This window comes from Phoca vitulina, unplaced genomic scaffold (genome assembly GCF_004348235.1).
Source record: "Phoca vitulina isolate PV1807 unplaced genomic scaffold, GSC_HSeal_1.0 scaffold9, whole genome shotgun sequence".
Classification (NCBI taxonomy): Eukaryota; Metazoa; Chordata; class Mammalia; order Carnivora; family Phocidae; genus Phoca; species Phoca vitulina.
The window spans coordinates 45,562,281-45,576,713 of record NW_022589712.1 but is presented as its reverse complement, the minus strand read 5'-3'; the positions used below and the strand labels follow the sequence as shown (position 1 = coordinate 45,576,713).

The window sequence follows — 14,433 nt, the reverse complement described above, 5'->3', positions numbered from 1 at the left end:
AGTATTCTCTCTCCATCAAACTACCCGGCCTTTTTTCTTTTTTTTAATGCTACAACATTAAATTTTTGGATCATGTTGGAGACTATAGACCAAAATGTCTCCATAACAATGCCAAGGAAATACCAGAGAATTTAACATTTCCAGATGAGCCCACAGGCAATTCCAATACCCAGGTATTCGAACCTCATTTACTATTCTTTTTTTTTCTGAGACTAGGTGTTTTCAATGGGAGAACACAATAACACAAGGTGAATAAGTACCCGTATTATCACCATTCTAGTTCACATAATGTATCATTGCAGAGTCCTTAAAAATCACCATGCACACACTCTCAGACAGGCGTTTTGGTCCAGAAACCATATGCTCAATAGACTGTGAAAAACCTTATTGCAGATAGGGCATGTGCTTGGCAAAGCCATGGATCACCAGCTGGGCACTGCTTCCTCAAGGAAGCTCCAGCTGGGTGACACTATGGCATCCTTCCAAAGGCAATGGTTCCTTTTGGGCCATCAGAGAATCGAAAGAGTTTTGGCCCCTTATGGTTCAGTTGATCCATGTAGTCACCATGCAGACATGCGTTTTGAGTGGATGTGAATGTGCTCAGCCTGATAATTCCCCACGCTCATTCTTTGGTGTCCTTTGTGACACCCTCCCACCCACCACGGCCCAGTTTGCAGATTGCTGGTCACCTCGATTTTACTTTGTTTTCCATGATACAATATTCAGGTTCCACAGCTCTTAGGAATCCACTCTGTGCCTCTTTCGACCTTAGGTAATATAAACCTATTTTCTTCCTAACCTTCTTAAAAGAGGCTTAATGGAATTTTGAATTTTTCCTATTGCAAAAATTCTTAGGTTTTTGTCAAAAGAGATTTGAAATACCACATGAAATGATGTACTCACATCCTTCACCACCACCTCCAAATAACTGAATTACATAAATAAAACATTACATAGAAAGAGCTTTGTTACAATTTATGGGAGGTAAATTTAACAAGAACTGGCTCATTGTAGGAAAATTCAACTTATCTTTTCCCGATCCTTTTATTCTATACAGGGAAAGAAATTTATGTCAGCTTAAAAAAAATCTATTATTGCTTCTCATAACTGAATCCATTATTTTTCTCTATGATCCATCAGGCAAAAACAAGAACAATAGATTGCTTTGACAGGACCTTGAACATAAACGTCTCCAAGAATCAAACGTAGTAAGTTAAACCGGTTTCAGGTATTATTAAAACAAGAAAGGATAACCTTCTCTATACATTTCAAAATCAGATCTTACTAAGAAAGTTATTATTATTAGCTGCTACAAAAAAGACAGATTATATAGTAGTTGAATTTTCACAATTAGACTCTGACTTTAAACAAATGAAGCTGTCCTATACATAGTCAACTGACTTAAACAACTAGTGTTGACCTTATCTTATAAATCTTTCCTGTTTATAAAAAAAAGTCGAGGGGCTCTATTATCAATAGCTCCACATGACCCATTTCAGTTTCAGAGAAGTCTGAATATATGTACACACACCTACCTACAACTGGGATTTTCTCCTTAATGGATACCTATCCAGCATCTGATTTTATTCCGATAAGCCAACCTCCCAACTTGTCTCCAGGAAAAAGGGCCACATGTCCAGTTTCAGTGGCAGAACTTATTCTAAGCCAATCAGCACATAACATTCACATTAAGTCTATTATTCATCAGCATATGACCCAATTTGTCTAACGAGAAAAAAGAATGATTTTCTTTAAAGATTTATTTATTTGAGAGAGAGACAGAGAGAGTAGGGGGAGAAGACCAGACGGAGAGGGAGAGAGAGTCTTAAGCCGACTCCCTGCTGAGCACGGAGCCCAACACAGGGCTCAGTCTCACAACCCTGAGATCACGACCTGAGCTGAAACCAAGAGTCGGAGGCTTAACCGACTGCACTACCCAGGAGCCCCCAAAAAGAATGCTTCTTATGCAAGCTGAAAATGCAGAGAGAGAGGTTTCCCATTTTCTGCTACTAGATGAGGAGAAAAGAACAGGGAGCCCCAGCTGCTACTGAGCCATCTGGGACTTTGAGAATGAGGACAATGCTGGTGACAGAGAAGATAGCTGGAAGGAACGTGGGTCCCCGTCACTATCACTGAAGTGCCAATGATATGGTACCTGAAGCCCTCCCTACCTCCAGCCTTCCAGGTAGAGCTCACACATTTACTTCTTAATACTTCATCCACTTTGAATTTGGGTTTCTGTAACTGTTTAGATATGTTCTTCTCCTTTAAAGATGAGAGAATATACTCAAAATCTTCTATCTTTTCATGGCTTGTTTCATTCATATTGTTTTACAGCAGAGATCTTTGAATATATACTTGATTCTGAAACTACCTTTGAGAACTCTCCCTAACCATCTAATGGGGCACAAAATTTGATCCACCCGTTGCTTAAGAAGACCGTAACATTCTTACAAAGGTTAATGCACATTTAAGATGAGTAAAAACCCTCTTGTCCTACCAGACAGAAAATACAGCTTCATAACCAAGGTCAGACATTATTCCTAGCCTCTAGATCTAAAACTGAGCTTGACCTGTACTATAATCAATTTAAAACTCTGGCCTAAATGCCAAAGGTCCATCTTTTAAAAAATTATTCAGAAATCTAAGCCATAGCAATCCTACTATTCTCCTCTCCTGTTCCTAAACTATTTTATACTTATTTCTCAGATTTTGCAGGCTACTAGATGTTTCTCACATATTTCCATAGATAATAACTCATCTGCTTTGCAATCTGATTCTTAACATTATGAGATTAAAACTAATGTAGATGATTCTCAGATGACACATACTGAGGTACAGAAAAATCCCATCATTTCCTTCTACAAAATGAGAGAAATTTTAATTCTTTTTCTCAACAGCTGCTTCATTTTTTTATGCATAGGAAAAAATATGTGCAATTACTCCAAGTACAATCAAGTCATTTCACATGGCTTTACCATCATTGTAGTTACAGGATATTTTAAAAGAGAAAAAAAATCTCAAAGCACAGGTCCTGCTGTGCAGCAAAGCAATCAGATTCCTTCATAATAACAGCCTGATGGGATTCAGCAATCCGAGGAATAATGAATAACCACTTTAATCAGTAAACAGGAAAATGCTACAACAGTCACTGAGTAAAAATTGACTATCATCTGTTGATCCTCTTGATCTGTATTTCAAACAATAAATAGAAATGTTTAAGTATTTTTTAAAAAGAAAAATAACTGTGTTTCTGTGTTTGATTTTTGCCAGGCAGTGATAAAATATCATCTTAGACTGTCGTGCAGTGTTGCCCAGTCACATATAATACACCTATAATCTTCTTCATAATCACGGACAAGCTGACCCTATCACTCGAATATGTCAAGGTAAGCTCTTCTGGCAGTTGATTAATAAGGTTGTATTTCTGGACTGATTATTGAACCCTTTTGTTACTTGATTATTTAATGTTCTTCTTCAGTGTTCATCTTACGAAGTTATTTGTATCTGAAAATGAAAAGTCTGTTTCAAAATAGTCTTCAAGTTTCCAATGCAGTTTCTCAAATGTTGGCCGTTCCTTAGGCTCTGCGTTCCAACACTCCCACATGATGTTGTAGAACTGTGGTGGACAGTTAGGTGGTTGAGGGAGTCTATAGTTTTGACCCAACATCTGGATTACCTGAGCACCTGTCATGCCTAAATAACATAGAAAGGAACCAACAAAAAACAAGTTAAAGTTCAGGGTCTTAAATTCATAGATAATTATATTCACTTAAATTCATATAATAATTATATTACAAAGCAAACTGATTTCCTTGGTGAAGCTATGAGGTCTACCATCCCCTTCCCAGGCTGCAGAGATTAAACTACATCTTGCAGCAAGTAATGTCCATAAGACTGCAATTCAAGAGCAAAGGAGAAAGAGGCAATAAACTACCTCATTAATGCAAATCATCATCATCAAATTTTATCTATTATGCTCCCACAGGCACATGGTATGGTCAGCCCCATAACTCTGCCCTCTAAGTCTGGGCAAAGCAGTTAAAGTCACACCTAAGTAAGTGACCTGCAGCAGAAAGGCCCACTTCAGAATTAATTACTCACCACTATAAGGCATTTTGCCATAAGTAATGATTTCATAAAGAAGGATTCCAAATGACCACACATCGGACTTAATGCTGAATTTATTACCACGAATGGCTTCGGGCGCAGTCCACTTCACTGGCAGCTTTATTTCGTGTTTGAATTCATAGATGTCTTCATTATCTACCTGTTAATGCATTAAGGAATCAAGCCAAGTTCAAGTGATATATATATTTTTTTGCTACCCTCGTTCATCTGTAACCTGTTTCACATTAAAATTTAGAGGGCAAAGGTTCAAAATGAGCTTAGTTCAATTGATAATTATACTAACAAATTCCAAATCTGGCTTATAAGACTGAGAAATCTATGAGAAGTCATTAATAAAATATTATTTAAGAGCCTACTATGTGCTAAAAATAGCACTGACAGGAGCACTCTACTGCATATGGGAGAACTCACGTGTGATGGTCTTTAGCAAATTAAAAAAAATGAAAGCAAAGTCTGTCTGTTTCCAGACTTACCGTTGGTATTGGAGAGCCACTGACTTTAATAATTACCATGTTGCCACTTTCTGATACTGAAAAGTAGGATCCAAATTATTTAAATTAATATATCAAGTCACTGAGCTTCTAATTAACTTATTTAAAAAAGATAACGAATTCATGAAGATCAAAAGAGAATCACTTATATGTTGTGTTTCATGTTCCACACCCATATTTGTAGGGCACAATGTAGAAATTAAAAATTAAATTCAGAGAAAAACACCTAATAGTATGTCACTAATGTCAGTGTCTTTTGGCCTGATGTCATGACATGGGGAGAGGGGCAGTAATTAAAAAGTCAGTGATTGCTGAAGAGTTCTGGCAGCGTGGATATTAATCTGGCAGAAAGTGAGCAAAGGTGGATGGGGTAACTATACAAAATGTGCTGCTTTTTGTAAGGAAAATTGAGGCAAACCAACAGAGGCTACTGTACTGAAAAGCAGATCATTAATCCAACCACAAACTTAATCACATACTTTCCCATCTGGTTAGGCATCATTTTCTCTGTTTCTTTCTCCTTGGTGAAGAAATAGAAACAGGAGGTAGTTTATCTGTAAGGCCTTGGGCTACTGAAGTGTTCTACAGACCACAGAACTTGGAGAAACATTATTCTGAAGAACAACAGTAAATCTATTAGTCTGCTGGTATGTTAGACTTCTGACCTGTGACAAAACCTAGTTAGAACAAAACAAAATTCACCTTAAAAACTCTTGCAAGTCCAAAATCTGCAACTTTGTAGATATTATGTTCACCAACCAGGACATTTCTGGCAGCCAGATCTCTATGAATGTAGTTCTGGGACTCCAGATAAGCCATCCCAGAGGCAACCTGCGCAGCCATGTCTACCTGCTGAGTCAGATGGATTTTTGTCCCAGCATCATCTGAGCAATAAGAGAAAGTAAGAGATTGACTTTGGAGAACATGTGAATTATTGAAGTGAATTCTGAGAATTTTGATGAATGAGCTGTCGGTGGGATTAAGTGCCATAGCACTGATCTGTTGAGCAAAGAAACATAATTAATACAGACCATTCATTTCCTGTGAAGGGTCAATGAGGCAACAATTTTCAGAGTCCAAACACATTCCAAGGCTGTGGCCCTCTCTCCCCTGAAGGAACATTCCACAGAGAAAGAAACAACAGTATCACGTAATTCGAACACAGCTCTAAAGATCTGAAAGAGTCCAGGTATTGCCATTTTCCATAGCACACATCATTGACTCATCTCTTCATGGAAAGATCTTGGTTACTTGGTTGCCTCTAGATTTCCTTCAAACATTTCATAATTTTAGTCTTTGAAGCTATAAAATAATACTAACTTGAATGGCTGAGCCAATGAAAAGTTCTCATTCTTCCATCATATTGGGTTTTTTTTTTCCTATCATATTGTTCTTAAAAACTAGCTCACTAACAAAAATGAAGGGTCTATCAGTATTTATAAAATGTGTATGTTACATTTGTACTCCATTAAGCTTGATATACTTTTTTTTAATTTCCCTTTTTAAGCCTGTTATTCTTAGAAATAGTTCACTCATCTCTCCAGGCACGGACATGACTTTAATAGATACAGTTTCTACCACTACTCATCCTATATAATTAAGTATAGGAAAGTAGACTCAGTTTGATCATTAATAGAGAGGTTAGGGTTATTCTTTGCTGACTCTGTGCAGTGGGGTCAGCCATCCCTGGATACTGTTTAGCTACCATACTCTTAGTAGATGTCTTCAGATTTCTGGAGAATTAAAAAGGTTTCCTATAAATCCAAACTATCATCATCCCTGACTCAATAAGCCAAATATTACCAAAACTGTGTTGAATTCACGGTCAAGAGTCTTAGATACAACTTGACTTGAAAGGCAACTCTAGCTCAGGGGTTAGAAAACTGGCTTGAGGCTAGACTGCCAAGATCTGGATCAGAGCTTTGCCTCACGTTTCTTCCTGACCTCAGGCAAGCTGTTTAACACTCCTGTGCCTCCGTTTCTTCATCTATATAGTGGTCATTGTAATTCCCTTATGGTATTAGTTGTTAAAATGAGAATTAAAATGAGTTAATACATGTAAAACACTTAAAGCAGAACCTGGCACCTAGAAAGAACTCAGTAAATCCTACCTGTTTTTATTATCATTGCTGCTGCCTAAGCAGAATTAAACAGTTTAGGAATTGTTAAGGTAGAGATGCATACGGATTACCCAAATGGAAATGCCTAAATGAAGACAAACATATGGGTCTGGAGCTCACATGCAGCTAAAGATATCAACTTAACAGTCATAGTTTGTGGGTAGAGTTAAACATTAGAAGTGGGTGAGACTGTTAGGAAGTGACAGAATCATGAGAAACACCAACATTTCGGGTGGACAGAGGAAGATAAACCTACAAGAAGACTGAGAAAAATCAGCCGGAAGAATGAAAGATAAACCAGAAGAGAGCATCCTAACAGTCAAAGGTTTTGAGAAAGTCACCACCATTGTCAAATTCCACAAGTCAGTCCAGCAACATAAGATCTAAAAGATATTTATTAAATATTACTAGGCAGTCATTGGTGACCTTAGTGGAATAAAGAGCACTTTCACTGGAGATGGGGGATAAGGGGTTGAGGGCAGAATGGGAGCTGAGGATATGGAGACAGCAATTTCCAAACCCTAGTCAAGAAGGGAAGACAACAGGGAGTTGGCAGAGGAGAATAAGTCAAGGGAAAGCAATTAGCAGGAAATTCATGATTGTGAGGGGCTGTCAATGATATGGTACTCAGGGGGTTTCTGGAGTGCTAGCCACGTTCTCATTCTTGATTTGTACAGTCGCCATACCGTTGTTTATTGCTCACTTTTAATTAATGATAAATTATACTATACGATGTGTGTCCTTTATGCATGCCATCTTTTCAATAAAAAATGAAATAAATAGGGGCACGTGGGTGGCTCAGTTGGTTAAGCATCTGCCTTTGGCTCAGGTCATGATCCCAGGGTCCTGGGATCGAGCCCCACATCGGGCTCCCTGCTCAGTGGAGTGTCTGCTTCTCCCTCTCCCTCTGCCCCTGCTTGTGTTCCCTCTCTCGCTGTCTCTCTCTCTGTCAAATAAATAAATAAAATCTTTTAAAATAATGAAATAAATAGAGTTGAGGACATTTTTTTTTAATGGTATAGATCTAAGCACTGTGTGTGCATACATACATATATATTTATTTTTTAACGCAAGCAGCATATTTAAATACGATGTGTGGTGAAACTAAGTGCTCACTGACCCATTTTCTTTTGCCCTTTTCTTCCTGGGCAAACATAGAAGACTATGTTGCCCATCTTCCCTAGCAGTTAAATTGGGCCATGTCACTAATTCTGTGCACTGCAACGTGTGCAAAAGAGCACGTTCGTCACTTACAGGCCTGATCCTTAAAATCTCCCACATTTTTGTAGCTAGAAGAAATACATTTTGAAATGGCAGGGCCACATAATGAAAGAAGTCTAAATCCTTATGTCACCATTTAAAGAAAGCCATGTAGCAAAGCAAGTCTGATGCATATCAAAAATGCATATTTTTGTTATGTCACTAAAATGTTTGAATTGTATATTACAGCAGCTAACATTGATCATTCAGTCTAAAATGAGATGTAAGCAAAAAGACAAAACATAACTTTTTTAAAAAAGATTTTATTTATTGGGGCACCTGGGTGGCTCAGTGAGTTAATTGTCTGCCTTCTGCTTGGGTCATGATCTCAGGGTCCTGGGATGGAGCCCCGAGTCGGGCTCACTGCTCATCAGGGAGTCTGCTTCTCCCTCTCCCTCTATCCCTCTCCTCTGCTTGTGCCCTCTCTCTCTCTCTCAAATAAATAAAAAGATTTTATTTATTTATTTATTTGCTTATTTATTTATTGAGAGAGAGAGAGAGCAGGGGGAGGGGTAGAGGGAGAGAGAGAATCTCAAGCAGACTCCACGCTAAGCATGGAGCCCATCACAGGTCTCGATCTCACACCTGAGATCATGGTCTGAGAGTCAGACGCTTAACTGACCGAGCCACCCAGGTGCCCCAAAGACAGAGCATAACTTAGTGTGCAGCATAATGGCAAAGTATTGCTGCTGTATTGGCCAAAATAGCTATGCCTTTTGATACCAAATTAACTCAATATGAAAAGAAATGTAAAAAAGTCAAGATAAACTGGTGACTAGTCCTAGGTCAAGTGATAGACAGTTTCTAAAATGGCTTCTCATATTCTCTATTTCCTGGTATTTGTGCTCTTATGAAATTCCCTTCCATTAAATGTGGTTTGGACCACTGACTCACTTTTAACAAATAAAATACAGCAGAAGTGATGGGGTATGACTTCCAAGATAAATTATGAAAGACTGTGGCTTCATCCTGCAGGCACTCTCCTCTCTCTTGCTCTCTCACTTGTTCACTCTGATGAAGCCAACTGCCATGTTGTAAGTTGCCCTATGGAGAGGTCCACGTACCAAGGATCATAGGGCAGCTTCAGGCCAACAACCAGCAAGAAACTGGCTTCCTCAGTCCAACAGCCCTGGAGAAACCAATTCCTGCCAACAATCACATGAGTGAACTTGGAAATAGATCAACCTCCCCTAGAGCCTTCAGATAACTGAAGCATCTGCCAACACCTGACTGCAGTCTTGTGAGAAACCCGGGCGTAGAAGACCCAGCTCAGCTGTACCTGGATTCCTGACCACAGAAACTGTGAGATAATAAATGCTTGCTGTTTTAAGCCACTAAGTTCTGGGTAACTTGTTGTGCAGCAATAGATAATGAATACAGGTTCACATTAAGAAACTAACGCCAGTGTTATGCATACACTTAAAAGCATAGACTACGGAGCCCGACTTCTGGGTTTGAATTCTGGCTCAACCACCTTGGATAAGTTATTAACCTCTCCATCCCTCAGCTTCTTCCACTGTAAGGTGGAAATGATGATAACAATAATAATAATAATACTCATCTCATCGGGTTGTTAGAAGAATGAACTAAGTTAATATTTGTACAACACTTAGAAAATGCCTGGCAGGGGTGCCTGGGTAGTTAAGCAGGCGATTAACCTTAATCAGTTGGTTAAGCATCTGATTCTTGGTTTCAAGAAACCAAGCTCAGGTCACAATCTCAGGGTCGTGGGATTGAGCCCTGCATCTGGCTCCATGCTCAGTGCAGAGTCTGCTTGTCCCGCTCCCTCTCCTTCTGTTCCTGACCCCCTCCCCCCACTACTCATGTTATCACTCTCTCACTCTCTCCAATAAATAAATAAATAAATAAATAAATCTTTAAGAAAGAAAGAAAGAAAAATGCCTGGCACATAGTAAATACTATACGGTGGCTTTTTTTTTTTTAAAGGAAAAAAATGAATATATATGCACCTCTCCTACCACTATCCCATATGGTTGATTTTCACTACATCACCTCATTTTATGCTCAGAACTATTGAAGTAAGTATTGTTATTATTTGTCCCCTTCCACAGCAGTTTCTGCTACTTAGAAGACCAAGTAATAAGTTGTAGAGTGGAGATTCAAGTTCGGGCATGTTTAAGGTTGAAATCTCATGCTCTTAAAAACTATTCTATACTCCTTCCTAAAACTTACCTTACACATGATTCCTGAGCACCTGAATGGTGGGGCTACAGTTGTAGGTCAGCTAAAGAGTATCTCAATGAAAATACTCCTGTCTACTTTAGGCCATCTAAGTGAACTGTCCATGAGATTGATTAACAACATGCTAGGACTTTATTTATTTTAAAAAATATGTATGTACGTAAAAAAAAATGCAGGTATTTATGCTCTTCAAATTTCAATAAGAAATACCTGACATCAATTACCCTCAAAGCTGACGTTTTTTGACAAGCCTCTTCCATTTTGGAGAAATTTATTACAAAAAAATATTTAGCCAAGCTTAGGGACTACAAAGCTGGTTCTATGGAAAAATATGTATGTCATTTCAACTATCAAATACGACATCTAATCCTATTACAGTGGATATAAAAAGTTTTCACTGACAGGCACAATAGAGAAGAAAATTGAGTAATAACACGTTTTCTACCCTGAGAGACTGCAGTGGCCTAGGAAATTCCCAAGTAAACTTCAGAACACACTTCCGGTACAACAGCCAGTTGTCAAAACTGATATAAAGGTTCACAGGCCTGTGACAATTTACATCTGCCGCAAGAAAATATTTTCAGTTATGTTCCATTACTCAAGAGTCTTTCATCTTATAACAGTTATCATGATGGGCTGTTTAAGAGGGCAGATTCATTTTAAGATCACTTTGTTGAATTTAAGCCCTCTTGATTGGGAAGGGATTGTCTGTAATGAGCATCTCTTCATTACTCCTCATGGCTACTAAGTATCTTGACAAATGAAGGCCTTGGTAAACTTGACCCTTAAGGTCCAACTCAGAATATGACAGGGTCTGTGCTGACCCCTGAGTAAAACACATCAACAAACCACAAAAATCCTCAATGTCAAAGGAGTTCATAATTAATAAGTGGATCTTGTCAAGCTGACACAAAGTGTCTCAAAACAAGCTCAACCCCGAGTCTCGATATTAGGTTCAGAATAGTCCCACTTAATTTATCCATTAATTTTCTCATTCAGTCAGTCAACACATACATAATTAGTGCACACCTTCTATGTGCCTGACACTGTTCTATCACTAAAACAAAGAAAAATCTCTAACCTCCTGGAGTTGTATTTTAGAAGGTACTTACAATAAGCCACAAAACAAAGTCATACATTATAAGATGATCAGCAGCTAAGAAAAGAAAACAAAAAAAAAAGCAGGAAAGAAGCATACAAAGCGATAGAAGAAGATTAAATTTTAGAATTCAGAGGGTGACCAGTGAAGGACTCACCATAATGGGAACATCTGAGGAAAGACTGCAGAAGTGAGGAAGTGAGCTACAGGGATAGCTAATGGGGGTGAAATTCAGATAGAGGGAGGAGCAAGTGCAAAGGGCCTGAAGCAAAGCCCATGTGGAAGATATGAAGAGCAGCAAAAGGCAGTGCGGCTGACAGAGTCAAGGGAGATAACGGAGACGTTGGGGGAGATGTGGAGACAAGGGAGAGAGGTAATGGAGAGCTGGGCCATGTAGGACTTTAGAGGTTGTACACAGAGAACCAGTGAGAGTCACTGAGGCTTTGAGCTGAAGAGGGACACGATCTGATTTACATTTTAACAGGATCTCTCCAACTCCTGTGTTGAGAAGAGACTGAGAGGAACAAGAACCAAAAGACGGAGACCACTTAGGAGGCTGCTGCACCATCCAGAAGAGAGCTGATGATGGCTTGGACCAGGGTGGTTGTGCAGAGAGGTGCAAAATTCTGGATATATTTTGAAAAAAGTCAACTGGATTTGCTGATTGGTTAGATGGAAGCTGTGAGAAGAAGTAGAGATGATCCAAGAGATTAGGCTGAGTGTTGCCATAGTCAAAGAAGGAAAGACCACAAGAGCAGCCAATTATTGAGGATAATATAAGATCAGTTTTGGACATGTTGCTTTGAGATTTTTAATGGACATATGTAATAGAAATTCTGGCTGTTCACAAACATTTATTTTTTTCTCCTTTCAACCACGTTGGAGGATTGTACTACCCTATTCCCTCTGACTTGGTTTGACCAGATAAAAAGGCACAGAAGTTATCTCTGCATCTCCCGACTGGAGCTCTAAGAGCCAGAACGAGATTAGTCTCATCCCCTTCCCTTGCCAAGGTGATCAAAACACCTGAGCCACCAACCAATCTATTTTGCACACTTAATATGAGCAAGAAATAAATGCCTCTGGGATTTGGGAGACGGGGTGCTGCTGCATCACATCTATGTTATCCAGAGAAGCATTCAAGTAGAGTCAAGAAAGCAGTTGGATTTATGATTCTGAAGTAATGGAGGGATGTAATTTGAGAAATCTTTGATACATAAATGTTATTTAACCCTGAGACTGACTGAGATTAGCAAGGGAACTAGTGATGTTGCAAAATTCCAAAATGTTGAGAGATCTGAGAAATGAGAGAAATCACATAGATGGGAGAAGAACCAACAAAAAAGAGAGGAGGAAAAGCCATTGAGTGAAGTGTCCTGGAAGCCAAACGAAGGAAGTGCTTCCATTATTTCAAGTCCATTGAAATAAATGCTATGAACAGGTCTGAGGACTGAGAATTGACTATTAGATTTACCATCGTGATGGTTACAAGTGGCCTTGACAAAGCATTTTTGTTAAAGATGACCCAAGATGGCTACTGTACTTTTGTCCCTGGGAATAAGGCAAAAGGGGTCAATGGCTAAGGTTAGTCTTACTCTGGTGGCTAATATATTCTGATATTGTTAAATTTGCTATCTTTATGCAAATGAGCTAGGCATATTTTTTTAACAGCATTTAACAGGCCCATGTTCTTTGTTCCTCTCTTCCACTTTTGCGATTTAATACCACCAGCTTCACAAGTCACCCTGAAATCAGAGAATACTCTTATCTTTCTAATATCTTTGTTCTATTAGTCTCACCTCCCTTTACCTCTACACGTTCTATCAATCCGACTCTGACATTTCAAGAAAGCATAGAAAAAGTCTCTTTTTTAAGCATGAATTATTCTCTCAGTACTTGATCTCCACTACTTTGAACATCTCATTTTAATACTCATTATATTGTTGCATATTAAATTATTCATTTGTAATAAACATCAAAATTTTACAATGCCCTTAAGTCTGCTCTGACTACAGGAAGCAGATGTAGAAATAAAGCAATAGTATATTTCTGCTTTTTAGTCTGAAAATTCTAATGTTGCCTAGCTGTGGAAGTATTTTAAATACCAACAAGTACGACGTTGTCAAACACTGGCAAAGGAAAAAGAATGAGGGTACCTCTCCCTATCTCCCCAAAAGTATTCCATGTCCCCTAATTCTGGGCCATAGAACAAATTGGTCCATGACTGATAATGGTCCATTAGTTATTGTAGGAAATAAAGCATCATGTAAAACATGGTGTTTCATAGTCTTCAGTTTTCTACATTACATTTATGTGTTCCAATATGTCTACTGTGAACAATTTGTTCTTCGCTACATAAATATTTTTCCTCCTTTTGGTACACAGTATATATCCTATTAAAATGTAGTTGAGCCATTCACTGTTAAGACATTCATTCTCACAGATATCACACTGGGTTATAGAAGGCTTGCTAAATTGACATTTATAGGACTAGCTAAACTAAATTCCTCTTTTTTTTTTTCCTTTTATTATGTCTTTAGCTTACTTTGGAGATATTCTTGCAGACTTCCATGTCTCATCAACTCTGTAATAATATAAATTGGATCTTCTAAAGTGCAAACAGCATAAAGCTGGATAAGCTTTGGATGTCTTAGGTTCTTCATTAACTGTGCCTCCCTCAGGAAGTCATTTGGATCCATTGAACCTGAAACAAGAAAAGGAGGAAATCACTTTATGTTATTGAGGTATTCCTATCCTCACAGTAGTCTGGTGGGAATCACTAAGATTGCTTCCTGCTTCTCAGTAAAGTAAGAGCATTGGTGTCGCAAATCTTCAGATTTATCAAAGAAGAGAATCAGTCCAACCAGGGCAACCTAATAGCTGACGTGTTGGTGCATCAAGGGGGTGTAATTTATGTGTTATGACTTGTAGGTGAAGAGAGGTTGATGCTGGTCCATATGAAAAATGAAGGGAAAAGGAGTGACTGACAGTCTAATTGATAAAACAAGGCCAGCAAATTAAGAACACAAAGAGAAGACATTCTATTACCATGAATGCTGGAGGACACTGAATGTTTAATTACTGCAGCCAGAGCTTTTTGGTCCAGGATCCAGAGAAGACTGATAGCTGC

General features: G+C 38.6%; 1 protein-coding gene across 1 annotated transcript in view; it reads right to left on the bottom strand.

The window, feature by feature from the left end:
- Nucleotides 1-1,953: 1,953 nt before the first annotated feature.
- FRK (fyn related Src family tyrosine kinase) overlaps nucleotides 1,954-14,433 on the bottom strand; it is a 142,617-nt gene continuing 130,137 nt past the window's right edge. Inside the window, exons 6-9 of the mRNA XM_032408261.1 lie at nucleotides 13,849-14,007; nucleotides 5,325-5,506; nucleotides 4,105-4,270; nucleotides 1,954-3,696 (exon numbers count right to left, since the gene is read on the bottom strand). Coding sequence (XP_032264152.1) covers nucleotides 3,485-3,696; nucleotides 4,105-4,270; nucleotides 5,325-5,506; nucleotides 13,849-14,007 — 719 coding nt within the window. The 3' untranslated portion in view covers nucleotides 1,954-3,484. The remainder of the gene's footprint in view (nucleotides 3,697-4,104; nucleotides 4,271-5,324; nucleotides 5,507-13,848; nucleotides 14,008-14,433) is intronic.